The sequence below is a fragment of the Rissa tridactyla genome, chromosome 2 (genome assembly GCF_028500815.1).
Source record: "Rissa tridactyla isolate bRisTri1 chromosome 2, bRisTri1.patW.cur.20221130, whole genome shotgun sequence".
Taxonomy (NCBI): Eukaryota; Metazoa; Chordata; class Aves; order Charadriiformes; family Laridae; genus Rissa; species Rissa tridactyla.
The window spans coordinates 7969648-7992573 of NC_071467.1; the positions used below are offsets into that span (position 1 = coordinate 7969648).

A 22926-nucleotide genomic window follows, 5' to 3' on the forward strand; every position below is an offset into this window, starting at 1 on the left:
ACTTGATCAGCTTCAAATAGCACATTCTCAGTTTACTAACTGAGAAATTAGGTGTGAGAACATTCACACCTCCTGAAATACTGAAGGTTTGTTTTTCAGGATCTTGCACAATAGCTAACAGCATTGGTGTGGACTGCAGGCATAAAGAAACAGACACCAGCTTGCCAGGAAAACTACTCTAAATTCAATATTCACATGCAGAAGAGCACAGATTTCATCCATATTTAAGTCTTAAGCTTCATTCTTTTGAAGCATGTGTCACCAATCCTGGACAGGAGGAAGGAGAAAATTGCTCATAAATCAGAACCAAATCTTGTAACCATTTTTCTGAGGAAGTATCACTTGGCAGCTTTGGCAAATGACACATTTGCACTAGTACTAACATCTCTTATAGGCAAAATGGTCTAGAAAACTGCATACAGGCACAGAAAAGAATGGCACAGAGGCATAAAGCATTTACGTGAAACATCATTTCAGGTTTATAAGCACCACATAATGCTTTCTGCTTAAGTTCTGCAGAATCTGAATATACAATCCATGCACTCTAAATACAGCTCAGTGAAACCACGATGGCTGGAATGATTTCTTATCTACACCAAAAGACTTGACAAAGCACCCCCCGTTTCTGAGTCCTCCTCTGAACACACCTAACAGGAAGAGGACTAGTTTTTAGAGCAAATATTAGGATGCAAAGAGACTTTGTTCCCCTGTGTACAGGCATTCAAAACTCATGTCACTCACTGCAGACTACAGTGTGCCAGAATAAAGCTCTATCTGCCACGTTGAAGCTATGTCACTTCATACAATTATTTCTGATATCTAATAAATCTAAATACAAACCAGAAGCCTGGTCCTAGTAAACAAGTGATACTAAACTGCAGTGACTGACTGTGGTTCAGGGTGGATGTTTTTCAGAGAAGTTCAAGAGTACCTGTCATAAGTCTGAATTCATGCTTACCTCCCAGACTACACAGTGAGAAATTTTAAATCCTTTTGACTATATGGAACCTTTAACGAGTAAGCTTAAAAAATAAATATCCATCTGTATGTAATAAAACAGAAATTTCCAAGAAAAACTGACACAAACACACCCCCTGTATTGAGGTAAAAATATGGTTAAATAGAAAATACTTTGGATTTTATTTTCTCTGGCAAAAGGGAGATTTATGTACACAGAGATACCCATATTCTGCTTTGTGTGGAAAAAGTCCAAGTGGAGCCATGGGAACTCCCGTGGCATGTCTATTCTGCACAGCAGTTGTACTCTGCCCCCTGGATCCTGCTGGCCTGAACATAGACATACAGCATTACAAAGATCTACCTGGATATAAATTCAGGTTCCTTTCCATAGCACATACCAGGCTTTCCTCCAGCTCAGACAGTTGAAGTCTCCATGGACCATCACCACTGATTACTCAGCAGAGCACACCTGCCCATTCAAAAGATGGCAAGGGCTATCCTATTAGCTATCCTAAATAACAATTCCAGTATTTAGTCCTTTAAAGAAAGTTGACACTACATAAAGAAGCAACAGAGCCTTTCAAAAGGCACTGTTTCCCTTTTTAATATCAATTTTGCCTTTTCTTCCCCTTGAGCCCACATATCTACATCAACATCTGTAAGACAAACATCCTGATTACAAACACTATGTAAGCTTCCCCTTTCCCTTACCTTCCCATCTTTATATCTATGATTGTACATAGCTCTTTCCAGTCATAAAGATGTATTTTAAGTCAAGAGTTCCAAAGAGGTGCCCACATATAAATGGTACGCAATCTTGAATTCAAAATAGTATTTCATGAAACTTCGAACAGCAGTAAAGCGATCCCTGCAAGTTACTCAGCATAGTCTGTGAGGAAGAAACTGATAGTGTGAAAGTCTTCCTAAAGAAATGGAGGAAGGAATGAAGGAATTCCTTTCCTCCATGAGCAGAAACAGAAGCGGTCTTGAAATTTCTAGCAGGAAGAAAGTCATTCCAAACAAGTGAGAGAATGCTAATCTGATTTTTCATAACATAAACCTTAAAACCTAACCAAAAGAATAAAGTTCCACAGCCTACTGGATGTTGGATAAATGCTTCCAGGTAGCAATATTTTAGCACAGGGTAATACTTGGCAGTAGTGTTAAACATTCGTGGTGGTCAAAGATATTAACAAAACAGCCACCGCCCCTCCAGAATAGACTGTATAATTTAGTAGTGCAGATTTAACTAATTCTAGACTAACTAACAATGGCTGAAACTTAAGAGGATAAGCAGAAAGTTTACTCAGCGAGTTCCTTTAACAGTGCATTTTAAGCTGTATTTCTACCTACAATAAGAAAGTTTCAAAGCCTGGCAGAGTCAACTTAAAAATATTACATTCCCTTTGCTATTCTGAAAAGGAGGATCCTGATATCCTGAAAACATGATTCATTTATCATTTGTTCCCAACATACTATTTTTTTGTGCGACCAGCACCACATTCCTGCACATTTATTCCAAAAAGAGCCATTCCTACCTTAGAACTTCTATAGAACAGACTGCAGAGCAGCAATAGTAGAGCTTGTCAATACTGTTTTCAATGTAACAGTTAAAAAAACTAGTTAAGATTGGTGCAGTATCTTTTATAAGCACTTAGATTTATCATATATGAAAACTGGTCTTACCTTAGGGAATTGTTTTACTGGAATCAAAACTTTTTGTCCCAACTTCATATTTTTATTGATGACTACATCAATATACTTTTCTTCTTCCTTTCCTTCACCTTTTTGGAATTTTTCAATTTCTGTTAAAGGAAAAGAGTTAGTTATTTTCTCAGTTTAATACAACAATCTAAAAGCTAAGAATCTTCAAAAGCAGTATAAATTAAAAACTTTAAAATTAATACTGTATGGCATAATACATATGGCATAATGTGTAATTAATACCTATAATTAGTTACATAGGTCAGTAGGGTTAACCATGTTTTCCTTTTTCAATACTCATGTTCATATCAGCACCTTGAATTAGCATTGCATTTTAAATGCTAACTCTTAGTTTAATACTTAGGATACATTTGTTCTACATGGCTCAAGCAGGAAATACTATTCTTAAGTACCTTTATTCATTTCTGAATTCAAAAGCTTACAGCATAATTTAATACTGGACTATTTTATTCCTTTATACTATAAACAAAGTACAGTTTCAATGGTGGTTGTCTACAGCACACTTATGAGCAAGTGTCAAATCAATCTTTCAATATTGCAGGAATGCAACTGAGGCACATAGCTCATATCCAAAAATCTGAGACTAGCATTATACCAATGACAACAGAATTAGAAGAGAGATTTAGAAGTTCAAACCCAAACTGCATGACTCTACTCATTCCAGAGGTACACACAAAACTGACTCTTGATTTAATTCTCTCCAAATATTGACTCTCCAGTGTGATAATGAAAAATTGTAGATTTCAGTGGTGGAGAAACATGAGGAGCATACAAGGAGACTAAAAATGAAGCACTGCCTGAAGTCTTTGCTCTATTGCAGTCCAGCAACATTGCAAGTTGCAGTGTTAAACATGTTAGCACAGGACATACCAAAATACAAGCAACTTCAGAAGTGCAACCAAAGTTCTTCTATGGACATCTAGCATTTGCCCTCACAAATCTTTACATATTGTTACTTTTTCACAAAAAGAAACACCCTTCTACTCAACCAGTGGAAGTTAATGACATTTATCAAGACCTTGACATTTCCTTAGTGGGAATGTGGTGTTATGCCAACAGGAGACAGTTAACAAAAACCTTTAAGTGCAAAGAAATTGATCAAAAAATACAAGGAGAAAGCATCTTTTAGGTACAATTTAAAAGACAATTTAGTTTGAAATGACTTCCAGTAGAAAAACAGAAGGAGTAGCAAACCAACACGTTTCTTACTACTGAAAAAATCCATGCATCATTAGCAGCTTTGTGTAATTAATACCAGTCCATTCCCACTTACCATAAAAATTAAGATGCTAACCTCTTTCCCAATAACTGAAACTCCAGTCTTTTATGTAAGTTTTCACCTCACTAGTACAGAACAGGAAATAAATTGCACTTATGCAAGTTAGTGTTCAGTGACTGAGGAACTAAGAAAGCCAAACTAACCTCAGACTACCTGAAGGCTTCTTGAAAGAAAAGCCTTCCCCAGCTATACTGTCAATTCTTGGCAAGCCCCTGGGAGGTTTTTGATTCTTATGGATTCTGGTAGTGTAAATATTATTCTGTAAAGCAACCTTCCTCTGAAGTGTCCCCTATGTCACAGCATGCTCAGAAAAAAACTGCAAACCCCTCAGCCTACAACTACAAAGGAACATATTTGAACAGCTGAATACAGGTAAAAATGGAATTCACACGTTCTTTGTAGATGCCACTTTATGGACAAGAGAATTATGGGCAACTGAACAGATGTAAAGTTACTTTGAAGTTCATTTCCAGGTAAAACTAAGACTGAAATTTTATAGGGCATGATGGCCCCACTCAAAGCAGGTGACTGGTATTTTTCAGAAGTCAAACTTTCTTAATATCACATTCAGACATAAGGGTGTAGTATTATCACAGTACTCAAATACAAATAAACTTACTTTTAACATCCCTGCCTCCTGACAAAAAAAAGAGCAGTTATGATAAAGGTCTTTGATTTCTCTTGGAAAACAAGACTGGATACCTAGAGGTTTGTATATTTTACAAGTGGAAAACAAACACAACACTGATTTTTAATGCTGCTGTTTGTATACACTATTAACAGTATAAATACTCAAAGCTCAAAACTGATCTGAAGCACGCTGTTTAGCAACATTTTTCTCTAAGAAATACCAAATATTAAAATTGTAATAAAAATACAACCATTTTGTTATGACTGAAGCAAATGCAGTTACAACAAAATTTAATATTACTTCACTTAGTCTTGCCTTAAACGTTAGGACTAGAATTTGTTCAAAAAAAACTCAAAAGAATAGTTCAACTCCACTCAGGATTAAAAATTAAATTAATGCACTGTGCTGTACTATTTTGGAACAGCTCAGTGGCACTGAAGACTCCTGGTAGACTGACACAAGATCTTCAGAAGTTTTCAATTATTATAATTACTGTTACAGTGAAGGACTTTTTCCTGAAGTAATCTAAACTTACAAAATAAAAGTACTTTTAACATCAAAGCCCACCACGTTTTTATGAACTGGTAAAGCCAAAAATTTCGTTTCTCCTATTAAGTCATATACTATTGTACACAACTGCATACACTGCAATGCCCCTGCTTACCTGAAAATTTAATTTCATAAAAATTGTACTTCCAGAAGTAGTAAGGATTTTAAATTACAACCACAAGTTTATGGATGAACAGTGGTTTAAAGATCTTAGAAATTGCCAAGAAACATTAAACCTCAGAGTTTTGTTTCAGGAACATTCAGATGTCTCAAATGGACTTGTCAAGATTAAAATGCATTTGAGGAGTTAAGAACAGAGTTCTAACCATGTCTCAGTAACACTCCTCAGATGAGACAGCTGCATAAATTCCTCAAAATCAATACAGTATTACTTGTATTTCCTAAATATTTTAGCTTAAATAAGTTATTTGAAATCAGTATTTGAAGGACTTGACAGCGACAAATTGATTGGTGCTAGAAACACTCCTAATTCTATAGTATTTTGATTTAGTTAATACAAAAAAATTAGAGTCATAGAAAGAACATTCCCTTCTTGTTGTAGTAATCACAACTTGAAGTAAATCCATTCATTACTCTCAAGATCAGTTTTCCTACCCCAAGCAGCTACAGGCTTTTTATTGACCATTTTAAGAACTATTTCTTTATTTTTTAACTTTCACCATTTCATCAACTTTTCAGTTGCTTGAAGAAGCTACTGAAACCCATAAGAGGCTTCCAATCAGCTCCCAGCAATACAGATCAGTTTTCCCCATTTGTTTTAAAGTCAAATGAATTAGCTTTCTCCTAATAAACAGCCATAGCCCATTGCCACAGCACTACAAAATAAAAGAATTTTTTCCTATTGTAGTCTGAAGTTAATCAAACTGACTTAAACTTTATGCATATTCACTTGCTATCACAAGACTTTCAATTTGAGTGAACATAGCCAAGGCCACTGAATTACTGAAAAAATATCTTACATTGAGACCACATTTTATCTCAAATTTTTCTGGGTTTTTCTTGTCATTTCTTTGCACTGAGATCTAAGATGAATATGAAATGAAGTTAAGCATTAGAATTTTATCCATATCTGCACAGCTCATTCAATATCTATCATTCACATACATCAAGCTTTAGATAATTAGGGAAAAATCATGCCAGATCACACAGGAAATCCAATCAGATTTTCAAGGTCAAATGGATAGGAAGATTTGACTTCTCTTAATCCTTAGATTACATTCTGTACTGCTTAGCTACATGAAGCAATGACATTTCCTAGCTCACAAATAGTAAATAAACATGTGATTAAAGCTTCCCATAATGCTAGAGATTAAAATCCCATGTTCTCAGACCAAAGATGCAGCTAATGCAACAGCCCAGGAATTTAACTGGATGAAGTAATAACTGCATAGATTTTTTTTCCTTTACATTTAATCATAGCAGAGAGATCTAAGCAATGATTACTCCTCAGTAAATTCACCAAATAACGTTGCTAGATACATCAGATAATGACAAAGTAGAATTGTTTCATGTTAATCTTTAGGTAGAATTAATCTTGCAGCAGAACTACAAACCAGCATTCCAGCTCCCTCTAAGCCAATATATACACTTGCTTTTATTGTGGAACAAAGTGATGCTCTGTGTTTGTCTGTAGTAAACCACTATAATCTATGTAAGATCAAATGTCAAACTCAAAGTAAAGATAAAGTTTACTGCATTTGTCCTTAATACAATGTTTACAAAACTCAAGATCAGGAGAAACAAGAGCAAGGTAAATTTGTCTGCAAGTCCTTAAGAAATATTCTAATTATTTTTCTCAGATCCAGGAGTCTTATCAGACACCCTATTAAATCCAAATAATTTCATACTAATTCTTTTTCTACTGTAGACGGAAGAATGAAGAATCCACAGCTCAAGTTCTAGGACATGCAAATGATCATGGCTTCAGAAAACAAGGTGTTGACAGAACATCATTGCAATTTCACTAGAAATAGTTTTCACATTAAATTTGAAAACGCAAATACTGTAAGAACATTATCCTTTTTATAAATACTCCTAAATAATGCCTGACAAATACACTGAAGTAGGTCTGGAAATTGCTAACACTATACAACAGCAGTAATATATTTTGCTTTATTTGGACAATTCCAATTGTATTAGCTTGTAGCTAAGAGAAAGAAACATCAAAATTTAGACCAAGTCAACCAAACAAGTTTGTTACATAGCTATGGAGGCATGCCCCAATAACAATAGTATTTCTTAGCAAATTCTCAAGACTTCATAGTTAACTCAAAAAAAACACCATCTTCATTTCAGAAAGTTCTTAAGACAAACTGAAGGCTGTGGAAGTGTCTTTATATACTTTCCCTGTCCTTTTACTTGAAAAAAAACTTTCCGCTCCTGACCATTGCTGGAGATACAGCACTGAGCTAGATGGATACTGGGTCTGACAGTATGATCCCTTATGGTTTCACATTAGAAAAAATATTAAAGTGATAGTACTATAAAACCAGACTTTGGCTTATTAGTTCAGATTTGATAAAGATCTCCTTTAAGGAACACACCCAAGCTTTGGTAAGAGACAGGCTTCCAGAGGAGGGGACTCCAAGGCAGTTGTAGCAGGTTTCATACCAAAAACAATTTTTCCTTAATGGAGGAAAAACCATGGACAATATCAGTTAAGTTTCCTCAAACTTTCTACAATCCTTCCAGTTCAGAGTATCAGCAAGCACTTTTGAAACAGTCTTTGGGATTAAGAGATTACTTTTATATCCTGTGTAAAATTCCCCAGCAGTCTATCGTGTTTCTTACTGGAAAGTTTTCATTGTGACAAAATCCATATTTATTCTCAGAAGGCACATTTTAAGCACACCTATTCTGAAAACAGTAACAGACAGAACATCTGCAATGAAGCCAAGTCATAGGAAGACTGCTATGCTGGATGTTGACTTATTGCTCACAGTCCTTCCATGACTTGTTCTGCTAAATCCAAAGTGCAGTATCACAGAATGAACCCAACGATAGGTCCAATTTTTAATGACATTGATGACAGCTTGATCTCATTATTGTCATAAAATGGTCTCAGCTGTGTTTCAGATTATACCTCTCTTACACTGGACTCATTTATTTCCTCCCCACCAATGGGGCAATTAAAAGTTATCGGAAACAGTACCTCTCCAACAAGGGGTTTTTGTCTTTTCAGCTGACAGTAGTACTGCACAACATGAACTTGGCCTATAATCAATACACTAAGACTTTATTTCAGAAAGCCTCTTGAAATTTATTAAACCCCACAGATTTCCTAAAGGCAGCCTCTAAGAGACCTACTACCCACTCTGTCCTCTTGGCCAGTATGAAGCTGGATGACCCTCCCAATTTTCACACTAAACAGGAGATAAACTTAGCCTCCTGCTTTTGGGTATCTTAAAACATGTCTAGCATAGCCTAGTTAAAGCATTTTTTTCTACATAGTCACACGATACACAGAATTCCTCAGTTTTAATTATATGTAGCATCCCAATCCACCAGAAAAAAAACAATATTAAGACAGCAGTGGCTAAACATTTTCTGAAGTAAACACTTCGACAAACATCACTTTTTCCATCCATAAGATTTTTTCAAAGCAAATACTGATTGGCGTAGCTTCCTGAAAGAGGCAAATACAAGAACTAAAGTAATCAAGCAAATAAAATATAGCCTCAAAAATTTGAAAATAAGGGAGTTAAATATATCAGGAATGGCTACATCTAGATCTATCCTGAATGTGTCTATAAGACTCAAATCAAAAATGCAACAAAGTTTTCAATTTTTAATGCAGCTGCCCCATTACTGCACCCATCCCCATACCTCCATGAACTTCGGAAAAAACCTGTGTATCCTCCTCAGCCATCAAAAAAAAGCCTTTTTAAATCACAAATTTAGCCTCCACAGTAGGTCCTAATTCTGAACTGGCATAAGTAATATGTTATGAGCACAAACTGTGCATAAGAAACACAGGAATTTGTTTCAACAAACGCACATTATTACAACAGTTGAATTCAGAATAACTGTCTTTTATAAGCCACCTTAATTTTGTGGAAGCAACTGACAATGAATCTAATTTGACTTTACAATAAAATAAGTGGTTCATGCTAGAATGATGTCTACAACATTCAGCATACTCAAATTAATAATAACCCTGTTGAAGGACTTAAACCAATCTTTATTTAAATTGCATTCACAGGCAATGTAAGTTCTATTTTACAGTCTAAGTACTACTGTCTGCACTGATCTGAAAATACATTTCAGTCACCAATATGACAAATATTTTGAATAGGCTTTTTTAAGCAATTCAAAACTAATTGAACACCTATTACCTCCACATCAAAAATGACTATACTAAAATCCATTCAGACTGATTAATATTAGGAATAAAGTAGAAAGTACGACAGTAGAAAATGTCAAAAGCAACATTTAAGACATGAACAGACATTCAGTCAGTCTTGCTAAGGAAAGAACAAGATGTAAACATCGGCTTCAGTCCCATATACCCACCCTACCCCACTGAAAATTATTATTTACCTCATTGTGAGGAGAACTTCTGAACTTATAACAAAGTGCTAAAATTTCACATATGATTTACCTACTGTTGACAATTTTCTTTAAACGTGAATGTTTGTACATTAGCACAGTCAGGAATCTGCTAACTGCAAAAACATCAACTCATTTGCTCCATAACTTAAAAATAAGAAAATTCCAAAGGCAACTTATACACACTGAATATCCAGTGTCCTTCAGTCAAGCACTTCAAACTTGGATGCTGCATCCTGGCAGGATGAAAGCACTCAACTTCCCTGGTCCTCCCTGCTTCAGGAACACCTAACCTTACTGCCTAAATACTGACAAGAGCATTGGCTTTTCTCCTGCTTTAAGCAGGAGACTGGACCTTCAGAGGTTTCTTTAAGCCTCAGGCATACAATGATTCTTCCAATATGGAGAAGGTGTCTAAAAAGGGACCCATGCTGTCTTGTATTTACCCACTGTGTCTAATGAGCAATAGCCTATAGATAATACTATTCTTTCTGCAAATACTTTTTCATGCTTCCATATGACAGCACAAGAAGTCCCCAAGCCACAAAGCTCTGGAAGCCCTCTAAACTATTTAGATGGTATGGTAGGAACAAAGTGGAAGAGTTTGTATTAAGTAGTTTCCTCAAAAAGCAGCATTTGAAAACAACAACTGGCAGCAGAGACAAAAAGCTACTTTGGATGTGTATTTCAAATGTAAATCTAGGACTTCAGAAGGAGATCCATCATAAAGATTATCTACTACTTGGGGCATAGGGCTTCGACAAAGTGAAATTAATATTTTGTATCAAGAGCCCTTACAAAAAGCTGATCCGTCTTTTTCATGTATATGTATGAACACAATCAGATAGCCCTTACACAAGATTTAACCTGTCATCTTGGTTAGTCATCAAGAAGGGTCTATATCCTTTCTTCCTTATTATGCACACAGCACTATTCAATAAACTTTCTGTGATTCCTTTACAACTTTCAACAAGGAGGAAAAGCATAATTCAGATCTCATTTGAAAATGGATATGACCTGCAGCTCTTAACATGCATTTTAAACTATTGCCAAGCTTAAACACTAACCATAGCATATCCAGTTATCAAACTCTAAGGCAGACTTGTGCACTATTAAAGACCATATTTAAAGCCTTTCAGGGCACCGGCAAAAGCAATGCAGTCTAAAAATCTGCCAAATTCAAACAAACCACATTTAATGCTGGAAGATACCCTAAAAAAGATGTGTCTTGGTGTAGTGTAGGTATCTTCCATCCCCATATTTTGTATAATTGATAGTTACACAAGTGTACCACTGTTTACCTAGTACTATGCAAGATTTATGTAGCTATTAGCAAGACAAAGCAGTATTAGCTTCCCCTACTTCTCTAAAAATCAGTTTTAGCAACTCTAGAGCTTTGCCAGCACCCTCCATCTCAACCAACAGAAGGCCAGGGTACGGCCTCACACTCTGGCAACCCTGAATTCAGTAAGGTGTCATATCCTATTGATAAATCCTAATAAAACACAATTCACACCTCTAAGTCACAATTTACTTGAAATAATCACTAAACCAGATATTTCAGGAAACATTCACAAGCACCCAGGGAACTGGCTGATGTCATTGACAGGCCACTCCGTTTTTGAAAGGTCATGGTCATCAAGGAATGGTCTTGATGACTTAGGCAAATCAAGTGTCAGTCCTATCTTCAAGAGCAAAGAGAAGGATCTGGGGAACAACATAATGGTAAGACCCACCTTAATCCCTTGGAATGTGATGCATTAAACAGCCCTGAAAAAACCATTCCCAAGCATATGAAGGACAAGGTGACTGAGTAGTCTGCATGGGCTTATGACAAGGAAGTCACACCATACCAAACAGTGCCTTCAACAATATGATATCTCTGCATCAGCAACCTGACCTCCACAGATGAGACAAAAGCAGCTGATGGGTTGTCCATCTCATCTGTAGTAGGGCTTTTGATACTGTCTCCCATACCATCTTCCTGTACACTGAGGAGGTACAGGCCAGACAGACAGACAGCAAGGTGGACTAAATACACTTGTCTGGCCCAGAGGGTTGTGATTAGTGGCATCTCAATGAGTCCAGCTGGGGGCCAGACACTAGTGGTATGCTCCAAGGGTCAGTACTATGTAACACCACCAACAACCTGGATGACAGGATAGAGTGCAGCTTCAGCAAGTTTACAGGGAGAAGCGGTTCAAACACCAGAGAGTTATGATGACACTCAGAAATACCTTGACAAGCTGTAGAAATGGGCAGACAGGAATCTCATTTAGTTCACAGGAAAGTGCAAACTCCTGTATCTGTGGAGGTCTAACTCCATGCAGCAGAACAGACTGGCAAACAAACAGGGACACAGGAATTCTAACAAGCCAAGGTAACTAGCCAGGAATGTATGCTTGAAGGCCACCATCACCCTGGGCTACACTAGAACAGCATTGCCAGTACTTTGAAGGTGGTGATCCTTCCTCTCTATTCAGCACTGGTGCAAGCTGCTGGAGCATGTCCAGAGGAGAGCTACCAGGCTGGTGAGGGGTCTGGAGACCAAGTCATATGAGGAGAGGCTGAGGGAGCTGGGCATGTTTAGCTTGGAGAAGAGGAGGCTGAGGGGACACCTCATTGCCCTCTACAACTACCTGAAAGGAGGTTGTAGGGAGGTGGGTGTTGGCCTCTTCTCCCAGGTGAATAATGACAGGACCAGAGGAAATGGTCTGAAGTTGCACCAGGGGAGGTTTAGATTAGACATTAGGAAGAATGACTTTACTGAAAGAGTGGTCAGGCACTGGAACAGCCTGCCCAGGGAGGTGGTTGAGTCACCATCCCTAGAGGTGTTTAAGAAACATATAGATGTGGCACCTCAGGGCATGCTTTGAAGGGCAGAGATTGTAGGTTGGTTGGTTGTGGTGGTGTGTTGGTTTTTTTTTGGTGTGTGTATGGTTGGACTTGATCTCAAAGGTCCTTTCCAACCATGAAGATTCTATGATTCTAAGTTTTAGCAAGCTACTTGTTTGATTTCTACTGTTTTTTTCAGAAAAGTTTTGAAAGGATTTGTTTTTAGAGGAAAGACTTTTTTCCATCTTTGGTATTTTTAAAGAATACTAGTTCTAGTGAATTATGTCCCCAACCCAAAGCATATTTCTCATGAAATACTGTAGCCCAAAAAGCCATGATTTGTGTGCAACCTGAAAGCATGCTAGATTTTCATGTTGCATCATAGGATTATCATCAAATAGGCCAGAGGAACAGATTTGCACAGATGCAGTGTACGGCAGTACTTTACTTCCCCTCTCCATAGCCCCACCATTACTCTGCTCTGCATGGCTGGGAGTGTACACATTCTTCTAAAGTCACACATCTCTTCACATCACTTCCCAGAACACCATACTGTCAAAAACAGACTTTCTGTCCAATAAGAAAACTTGTCATTGTTCATATTTCACACAGGGATAGAGAAAGGAACAGAGACAAGGCTATCACAAGTACCTGTACTACATCTAAATTCCTACACTGAATTCAGTGAAACTCAGTTAGCACCAGCCACTGTTACAGCTTAGAAGACTCATACCCACTGAATCCAATATAACCACTACCAACACGTGTTATCTCACTCTAACTACGGAAATTGAGAAAAGCATCTATATGTTCTGTGGCACTGCCCTGGTCAAGTGAATGCCACCACTGCTTTGGAGCCTGTAAAAGATTAACTATTGAAAACAGAATATGCTGGAGTAACTTTCATGCATATCTGCATTCAGTCAACCTGCTGCTCATAGTTTTCTCAGCTTGTTGATTCTAACACAAGTTTCCTGGTCCTTTGATGTAAACCGCTCTGAGACTCCTGAGACTTCACGGCTGCAACTTTGTTTACTAAAGCACAAACTCTTAATGTGCAAGAAAGATGGGTGAAGAGGTGAACTTGTACAGAAAGAATATGAAACTGCAGGCGAGTGTGAAAGGACATAACATTGTGGATGGGTTGCATTTAAATCCATAAAACAAGTATAGCTCAAGAATTTGAAAAATGCTTTCAGAATACTTATGGAAAAGGTAACAACCCAAAGATCCTGCAGTATTTGTGCATTCTGGCCCACAGATGTATGAAACAAACCTATGGAAGTTAGTTGGTGCACATAGAACAAAAGGGACTAACTACAGCACATCACTCTGGATTACTTTAACAAACTTCACATCCTTCAGAAGTCTAGTACTCCCAAACACTACTTTTGATACTGTTATTTAGGCAGTACTTTTATTACTTGTCATCCATTACAGGCCTTGGTTGCAGCAAGATAGATCATCAGGGAAAACAAAGGCAGCTTGTACATCTACTGCCCTGTGGAAAAGCACAGTTTCAGAAGCCACATCATCTCATTAGTTATGTGATGAGTTAATTTTAGAAATCTTACTGGTTTTAGTTTTAATCCAGCTCATTTCAAAATCCCAGCTTTCACTGAACACTACAGCTTTTCCTGGTGATGATAGTTTGTGTTATGAGTTTTCTTATTGGAGTAATTCCTGTATTTAATAGTTTGAATAGCAGATTCCAGTACACTTCTACAGATTTCACACAGAGTAATCAACTACTAGGAAGTGTCACATGCACCAGGCCGGTGACATCTTTAAGATCAGTGGAACAATTCACAGCCAGGGAAGTACACCTACATTCAAGCTGAGACACCAGAACTAAAGCCAAACTGGTCACTGGTATCAGTAGTGCTGGGAAAATGCTACTAAACAGGCAGCTGCCCTGCCTGCCCCCCCACCTGCCTTCATAATCCCATATATTAAAATTTCTACTCCTCCACCACTTCTGTCTGCCAAGAAACAACAAACATGTACGTGTCAAGAACCTGAGGTGCCATTATTTCTTGGTCCAGTGATGTCTGAATTGCTTCTGTATGGGAAAGGAAATTTTGATGCTCCAGTTTCCAGAGAAAGCAATAACCACTTAATATGGTAAATTGTTCTATCACTCCTTGCTACTGGAGAGAAACAAAACATAAGAGTGCATTTGGGAAGAACAAAAGACCAAAACAGAAGTCACACTGTGTTCTTATAGTCCCACAAATAAGTCTTCCTAAAGAATGGTTCATGTGCATATTAAGTTTCAAATCTCACTACTCCTCGATTCATTGATTTTAGATCAAGTGCAGGAATGACTTACCTAGTTACAAACAGACTAACCACCTAAAATGCTGGAGTGTGCTACTTCACATAAACCCAAGAAAAAGGTGCTTAACTGAACTGAAAAAGATCCAACTGCCCACTAATAATAAATCTGGAAAAGACATTTAACATGGGAAGTTAAAGTCTTTGTCAAACCAACAGGAGAAATATAGGCACCAATACCTCTACAAAATCTGATCTGAGGGTCTGAAGACTCAGCGTGCCACAGAGTCAGGAAATACCAGAAATGCTAAAATGAATCTTTGCTGAATATAAATGGAACTACATTCCCAGGATTGTTCCTTTTTGTAGTATCCCTTTCCAAAGGAACACACAGCTAGTTTAACAGGTTATTATTTCAATTTACTATTGTATATCTTACATATGAACATAAAACTAAATTATCAGAAAGAGCTGCAAATGAGGAAAAGCTTTTTTTCATTGAATTCATACAGCTTTTATTTTGCTCTTGCATAATACCTATCTATTGGCAGTACCTCTGGACAAGAAGCAAGGGATTAACTACATAGCTGGCCAGGAGCATCTATTCTCTTTAATCTATTTTTCTGAAGGAGCCATCTGCTCTTATTTCTACATTTCATAGCCTAGCCTGAAATTGCCATTCACTACTCTGTTAGTATTTCAATTAGTTACATGTAAAAATTTCTCCCATGTCAGGACAGCTGTCTGGAGGATGAAATACTGTAAGGTGAAGAGGGAAAATGGGTTATTACAAAAAGCTGATTGACTATAATTGATACAGCTCAAATAGCTAATTAGTCATATATAAAATGAAGGGGAAAATAATGCTCTAACATTTGTTTCATTACAACACAGCTTGACATCCGTTACTGACAAGTATGCACAGCCACATTTTAAGGTGCCAAATCTGAATAAAAGGACTATGTTTGCTTTCTTTGTATCTGCACTCTTTTTTTTTCAGATGACTCTGCAGAAAAGCTTCAAATCTCTCCTTTGATAACTGCACCAAAGCCTTCCAAATGAGGTACCCAAAAATACCTCATACAAATGCTGACAAGGCATACCTACATGATTAGCACGACTTGCAGACTTATGAATAATGAAGAGTTACCGTGAAAAATTTACTCACTACAAACTCCTGGTTTGAGCTCTAGCCAGGTATTACTCCTATACAATAATACCAAGTTAAGCAAAGGATTCTGAAAGGACTGTACAGAAAGCCTATAGTTTTATGTCCTACTTATTCAAGTGGCAAAGAAAAGTACTTCTGATTAATTTTTTTCTAACCATGTTACTGTTTTCCCCAGCAGAAAGGCCAAGCAGGAGTCCACCCAGCAAGCTGAGTATGTAAGTTAGTGCCTAGAGCCGCTAACTTCTCAGCATCACCTTCATGCAAGCCATCGTAACAGGTAGCCTTCCAGCCAATACAACCAGCCACTGAAAGCTCTGGTCATTGCTTTGAGCACATTGACAGAAATAAGGCAGCAGTGTCTGGAGGTCCTACAGACTACTTAGAGGCAGAAAATACATTATGTTAGCATAATGCTCAGCATACCACTGAAGTCTAAAGAAACTATGATCTACTAGTTAAGAAAGAAAATCACATACATTTTCTTCTATCAGGGGCATTAATTTAGAAAGGCTAATTTGTCTAGAGTTCTTCATAGAGCTGATCTCACAGCCAGCTACTTACCACTTATATGATAATGAAACACACATCAGCAATTTTAATTAACCTTATATTGAACTATATGACCTATTACTTAGTGTTCCAAACAAGGACTATTATTTCAGAAGACTTGTAAATTCTTTAAGTGTATCTATGAACAAACTATTTATAAGCAGCATTATAGAACTTTCCCTGAACTCTCCATTTAATCAGCTGATCATAACGTGATTAGGAAGAAATTCTTTACTGTGAGGGTGGTGAGGCACTGGCACAGGTTGCCCAGAGAAGTTGTGGATGCCCCATCCCTGGAGAGGTTCAAGGCCAGGCTGGATGGGGCTCTGAGCAGCCTGGTCTGGTGGGAGGTGTCCCTGCCCATAGCAGGGGGTTGTAACTAGATGGTTTTTAAGGTCTCTTCCAACTCTAAACTTTCCAGGATTTTAAGAGCTTAGATCTTAAAAGTCTGGCAAAGTACTTCTTTTAAAACTTCATTCAACACTTATCAAATTGGACTAACAGCAATCTTACTAGTTAAAGCATACATCAAGAGAACAGCACAGGCCAAAGCTATTTCAGCCCCCATCCACATCTCAATCATATTTGGAAGCCCTGTGTCCAAAGATAAGGCAGTTCTATTACAGCCACAGCATTCTGTCTATTTTTGAGCCTAAACTCGTGCTTGAGGTATGAGCAGTAAGGACAAATACGTCCAAGATGGCCAAGCAGAAAGATGCAACCAATGCTAATTTCAAAGAGACCAGTTACCAATTAAAGCCTTTACACCTAGAGCATCAACCGTTTATATCCGCTATGTGAAAAGTAACATTGGCAAAATGATTCTCGAACTCTGAAGTCGCAATCAACGGAGTGTCCGCTTTCAGCGGGGACCTGCGTCTTAGGATGTGGACGGAACACGTCTGGCTGCAGAGACCGCTGTCACCCAGCGCCCGTGTGCGGGTCCCCGCGGCGGGGCTGACACGCACACATCCCCCCCTCCCGTGCCCGGGGAGCCCCGCCCGGGCCGGGCACCGGCTCCCCCTGCGGGCAGCGCGGCGGCACCGCGGCTCCACACCGCGGGGAGAAGCACAGCTGCATCGCATCTTAAATCATCGCATCTTCAAAATTTCAGCATCACTGTATTTAAGATGATCTGTAGGTATTCTACAGGAAAACCTATTGTGGAACACTTCTGCTCTTTCCAAAGTGTGTTCATATTCATAATTGCCCGAGATCCCCAGATTCACAGAAAAAAAGGCTGGAAGAAATCTTAAAGGATTATTAGTTCCCTCACAAGCATTTTATATTACAACACTTATGTCATTCCCAACATTTGTTCCACATGGTATTAACAGGTTTTGTGAATATTTCAAGTGTCTGCAGAAAAAATATCTGAAGAACAGATACAGTAAGCTTCAAAAACATGATAAATCTTTGTTGTATGCTTTTATACAGTAGGCCAATAAAAACCTAATCATTTTTCCAGACCACAGATGCATGGTGTAATAAAAAGGTCAAGGGTATATGGTAAGTGAAAAGAATCTTTAAGACCAATTTGTGCTACACAAGACAAGTCAGACCACAGTGGTCCTTCCCAGTCTTAAAATCTAGTACTAAGATGCCACACTTCACCTTGCAGGCCGGTCAGCCTAGGATATCAATTAGCATATCTCTAGAAAAGCAGCAAGCATTAACTAGAGCTAAAGATACCACTGAAATCTATCTGCTGTGAAGCAGATCAGCTCCTCCACACACATCAGGATTTAAAGGGAGAAACCAAGTCTAATCATTAGTTAGAAACCATTTCACTTTGAACAACTCCTCCACCTACCACAAAAGTTTTGGGGAACCCCTGTAAGGAAGACAGAAAAGTCACTGTGATACTACCTTCTTCCTTGAAATTAGGACTTCTTGATCCTAAAAAAAAACCCCACAGGCTGGAAGTGGTCATGAAGCAGTCACTAATTAGTAAAGTGCAAAACCACTCTAGGTTTCTGAACTTCCATGACTGTACAAATGGACCAAGAGCATTGTGATCAAACTATGTGAAGTCAAGTCTAGAAGAGAAAAAAATCTGTTTTCCTTCAAACTCAGGAAGAGGTGTAAGGTATAGTTAAGCATAAAAAACCATGAAAGGATGAGTACTTTAGTTAGTGCCTAGAGCAGTGCTTCACTGCCACCTCTAGTTAATTAGGACACTGATCAAAAGGGACCAGAAACAACTTTTGTCCTTTATCAGTTAACTGGAAAAAGACGACACATGAAAGCAAGAATAACTGCATTAAAAGCAGTCCTTCCACTTCTACACCCTTTTAAAACACCATCACAAAGCAGCAGGGGAAACTGGCTGAAAATATCTAAAACTTTTTGCTTTCAAACACATCTGGTTCCCAGAGCACCATTACTGGATGAGGCAGTAAGATACTACAGGTGCATTTACTCTCCAAGCATTCAGTACATGCAGCATCAGAGCAACAGAAGCAATTTTGACCTCCTCCTAGATTCTGTCTTGTCCACGAAAAGGCATCTTCCTCTACCGACTACTCCTTTTGTACAATCCAAATGGATTAATAAAGTTGAAGAAAATCAGTAAATCCTCAAAGGATTTGCAACTTTGGATTTTCACTGTCAGTACATTATACCAAGATCAGCACAGCAGCAGTTGTTATAACAAATTTTCTTTTGGATTAAGTGCCAGAACAATAGGTTTACTGAAATGATTTCTAATCTTTTTGGTTTCCAATTATTTTGTCAAGAAATGCCTCATAGAAAATGAAGACCTATAAAAGAACACCTATATAGGCCAAAAAAGTGAAAGATTTACCAACTGCAAGAATTAAACTGACATTTGTTTGCTGCCTTGCAACTTTGTTCCTGTTGAGAGCTGCTAGCTGAAGCCAAAAGCCTGATAAACACATCAAAATAAGAAATGGAAGGCAGCCAGCAAAACAGCAACTGGAAATGGAGAATAGGAAGGAAATCCATTTAACTTTCCAGTTTCTTATTAATTTTACCTTGACAAAAAGGTAAAAGGATAAAAATAACACAAAACAGAACAGTAAGTGATAAATATGACAGAGTTGAGTTCAAGCAAAGGAATATTTTCAGATAGGATAAACACAAAGAATAACACGTGGACTGCTCAGTTGTTGAAACACTCAAAAATACAGCTTTCTCAGCTCAACAAAAATGTTTCTTCATTCCACCTCCCCAGTTGCTACTCTTTAATCTGCTCCTTACCATAAATAGCCAGTGTATACCTATTGTATATCCCAAGTCACTGGCAGTTTAAAGAGCCTAACAATTTAGTAAAGATTAGGTGGCCAGAAATGCATCTCATTTTGAGTTAAATATGCCAAGAGATGCAAAGTCTACCCCGTTCTTCTATTTAAGAGTTAATCATCCATTGCTAAAGCACTGTGCTTTATTTTTTCATTCACACTTTTTTGGCCAGACACCTCATTACCAGTTTGAAGGGCCTCTTAGCACCTTTATTTACCTCTGTGAAGGCAGTAAGGCAGACTAGCAAGAGGCCTACAGACCTTCTCAAGCTTGCAAAGCATTGTGGGTTTTCCCGTTATCTTCTTCAAGATTAAGACACATGATTTCTGGCCCTAGAATGTCACAACAAAATGAAATTCTCTAGTCCGTAAGTGCTTAGAGCCTTAGCTTAAGGCCATAAAGACACTCATTTTCCAGCTAGTGATGCACATGGAGCTCACAATTAGCTAGCTTTTAAGCCATTCCCAGAACTACTGCCACCCCCACCATGCAGCTCCCATTGCACAGGTGAGACTGGCCTTCCCAGCTCTCAGGGGTAGATAACCCCACTTTATCAAGATACTCCACTTGCCCAGTATAAACATCCTTTATAATTTTCTATTTGAAAAACAGTATTAATAATGTAAACACTAAGCTTGCAAGATTCCTGCAGAGCTCAGCTAAGAACAGTTGGTTAATTCACCATAAAATATTAGGCATGTCAGTTACCAGTTCATCTGTTTAAACATGCTTTTTACTGAAACTGCTAAATGCTAATTAAAAAGTCATGCAGTACCACACTGAATACTTTACACAAGCTACTCAGGTCTGAACTGTGGTACCTAATTCTTTCAAATCAAAGCACATCCTAAATTTTGTTTCTTAATTACCCTTCAAGTCAGAGGGGGGGAAAACTCAGAGGGCAGGAAGGTCACATACATAGATTTTAAGTACATGCAAGTTAAGTCAAACAAGCCACAGGCCAGGAGAGCAGCCATTTGGTGCTGTGACCTTCTTTCTGATTTCTCCAGTAAATAAGTACTCAGAAGGTTACAGTTTTAATTTGCATGGCTGGTGTCGAAAAGGATTGAAAGTGACAAACCATGTCAGTCTAAATTTGAAACCTTTAAATTCGATCTCTCTCATTGACTGCCAAAGTAAGTGTGCAAGTGAATTAGAAGTCAGCTTTAGACTAAATGTGATCATTGGTGAGTGGCTGCAGGCTAGAGTCATGCTTCAGAGCAGATGAGCCTAGGGTGAAGTATGTATGATTATCTTCAGCTGCATTTCACAGCAGCCCTGTTAACATGACTGGAATACCTGATAAATCACTTCCCCAGCCTTTTAAGGGACCAAGACTGGAATCTAATTGTTAATAAGTCCTGTGACTTTCCCAATACAGTTTCACTGTAGTAAAAGCAAATAGCCAACCATTAGAAAAACATGAAGTTCTGAAGTGTTACTGAACAAGGAAGGCTGAGACACAAGGGACAGTCTCTGAAATATCCCTTCTTGACTCCGAGCTGTATTACTTTTCATGCTGTTTTATGAAAACAGAAATAGAACCAACATCAGCCTTCTGTTATTTTTATGGTTCTACCATCACATCATATCCATTCCCATTACTGTCACTAAATTTCTCATCACACTGAGCCTGACAAACAACTAATTCCCCCCCCCAACTTTTCATAAACTGTTTTGAAGTCTGATTACTAGAAGACAACGGAAGAGTTCCTTTTGTCTAGTTAACCTCTAAGAAAGATGACTTAAAGTGACCTGCTGTCTGAAAAAAAAATCTTTCTCTGAAAGGCATATTACAAAATTTACTATGTTATTCAAATCAATAAGACACTCCAAGTAATCTTAAAACCCAATCATCTTTCTTCAGTTATATTTGCTTTACAAAATGCCTATGACCTTCATAAAGTGTTTTTCCAGCCTCTAAGAGCAAGGACACTTGAAACAAGTGTTGCTCATATGATTGAGACTACAATGAGAAACAAAGGAGAGTTTGAGGTTATTCTGCAACGGAGTACATGTAACACCATTAGGGACTGGGAACAAGCAGCACCACACATCTGTTCCATGCCATGAAATGACTGTCCTCAGAGGAAAGTGGATAATTCAGTAGCAAAGTGATTGTTTATATCACAACATATACATGTCACTTCACTACATATAATCAAATACATCTTTTAGATCTGTGAAAATTTAAAGAAAGTCCTTGCTAAGGACCTAGAAGCCCTTACGTAACAAGACATTTATTCAAAATCAATAACAGTATGAAACCTTAATTTATAAGTTCCTACTTCAAAGATTTTTTACAAATCTATCCCTCACCTGCTAAAAAAATCAGAGAGTTAATATCTTCCACAATGCAGAAAGTCAGTACACTTTTCCTCACACTCCAGTCTCCCTGATATTTAGGGAGGTACTGGTCTATTTGATTATTGAACTCCTACTCAATTTGACACAAGCAGCAGCAAGCCTCTGCTGATCACTGCTAGTCACATGGCTCAACAAAGTCATTCGATATAGAGCTAGCACATACAGCCATCTACTGATGGAAAGCCTTCTTATTCCTGTACATCATCTCATTGACAATAATTTAAAGGTAGCCTCGCCAATTTAAGACATCACCTCAAATCTCAGTGTAGCTAAAATGAGCTTGGAAGGACAAATACCACAGGTACAGCCTACAGAAAAGTAAAAGCTGTCTTTCAGCAATGGCACCAGGACTCGTAAGGATTTCAGTTGCCCTAACTTTGATTACAGAGTCCTCTCTACCTACATATTTAACATTACACAGATCAAACAAGTGCCAGGCATTCATTTTAATGTCTCCCCTGTGACAAAACTTGTCTGGTATCAACATGTTTTATTTACAGTTAGCTTCTATCATCTGCAATTTCACATACTTTACCCAATATTCACAAAATACTTGTCATGAATCAGTACTATGCATAGATGTGAGAGAAGGCAATGAAGATAAAGTAACTCTTCTCTTAGAGATCTTCCAAATTTTTTTTTACCAGCATCACTCGCAAATTAAGTTGTCACAATCAACATTGCACTTGCACATTTACATACAACCCCACATGCAAACAGTCAGCCTCCAAAACAAAGGTCTCAAAAAGG

General features: G+C 37.9%; 1 protein-coding gene across 5 annotated transcripts in view; it reads right to left on the reverse strand.

Annotated features, from left to right (window-relative positions):
* KHDRBS3 (KH RNA binding domain containing, signal transduction associated 3) overlaps nucleotides 1-22926 on the reverse strand; it is a 94019-nt gene that overhangs the window by 67220 nt on the left and 3873 nt on the right. For all 5 annotated transcript variants that reach the window (XR_008464992.1, XM_054192346.1, XM_054192344.1 and 2 more), the window contains exon 2: nucleotides 2647-2765. Coding sequence is in view for 4 of the 5 variants with exons in the window: in XM_054192346.1 (XP_054048321.1) it covers nucleotides 2647-2765 (119 nt within the window). In the remaining variant the exon portion in view is untranslated. The remainder of the gene's footprint in view (nucleotides 1-2646; nucleotides 2766-22926) is intronic.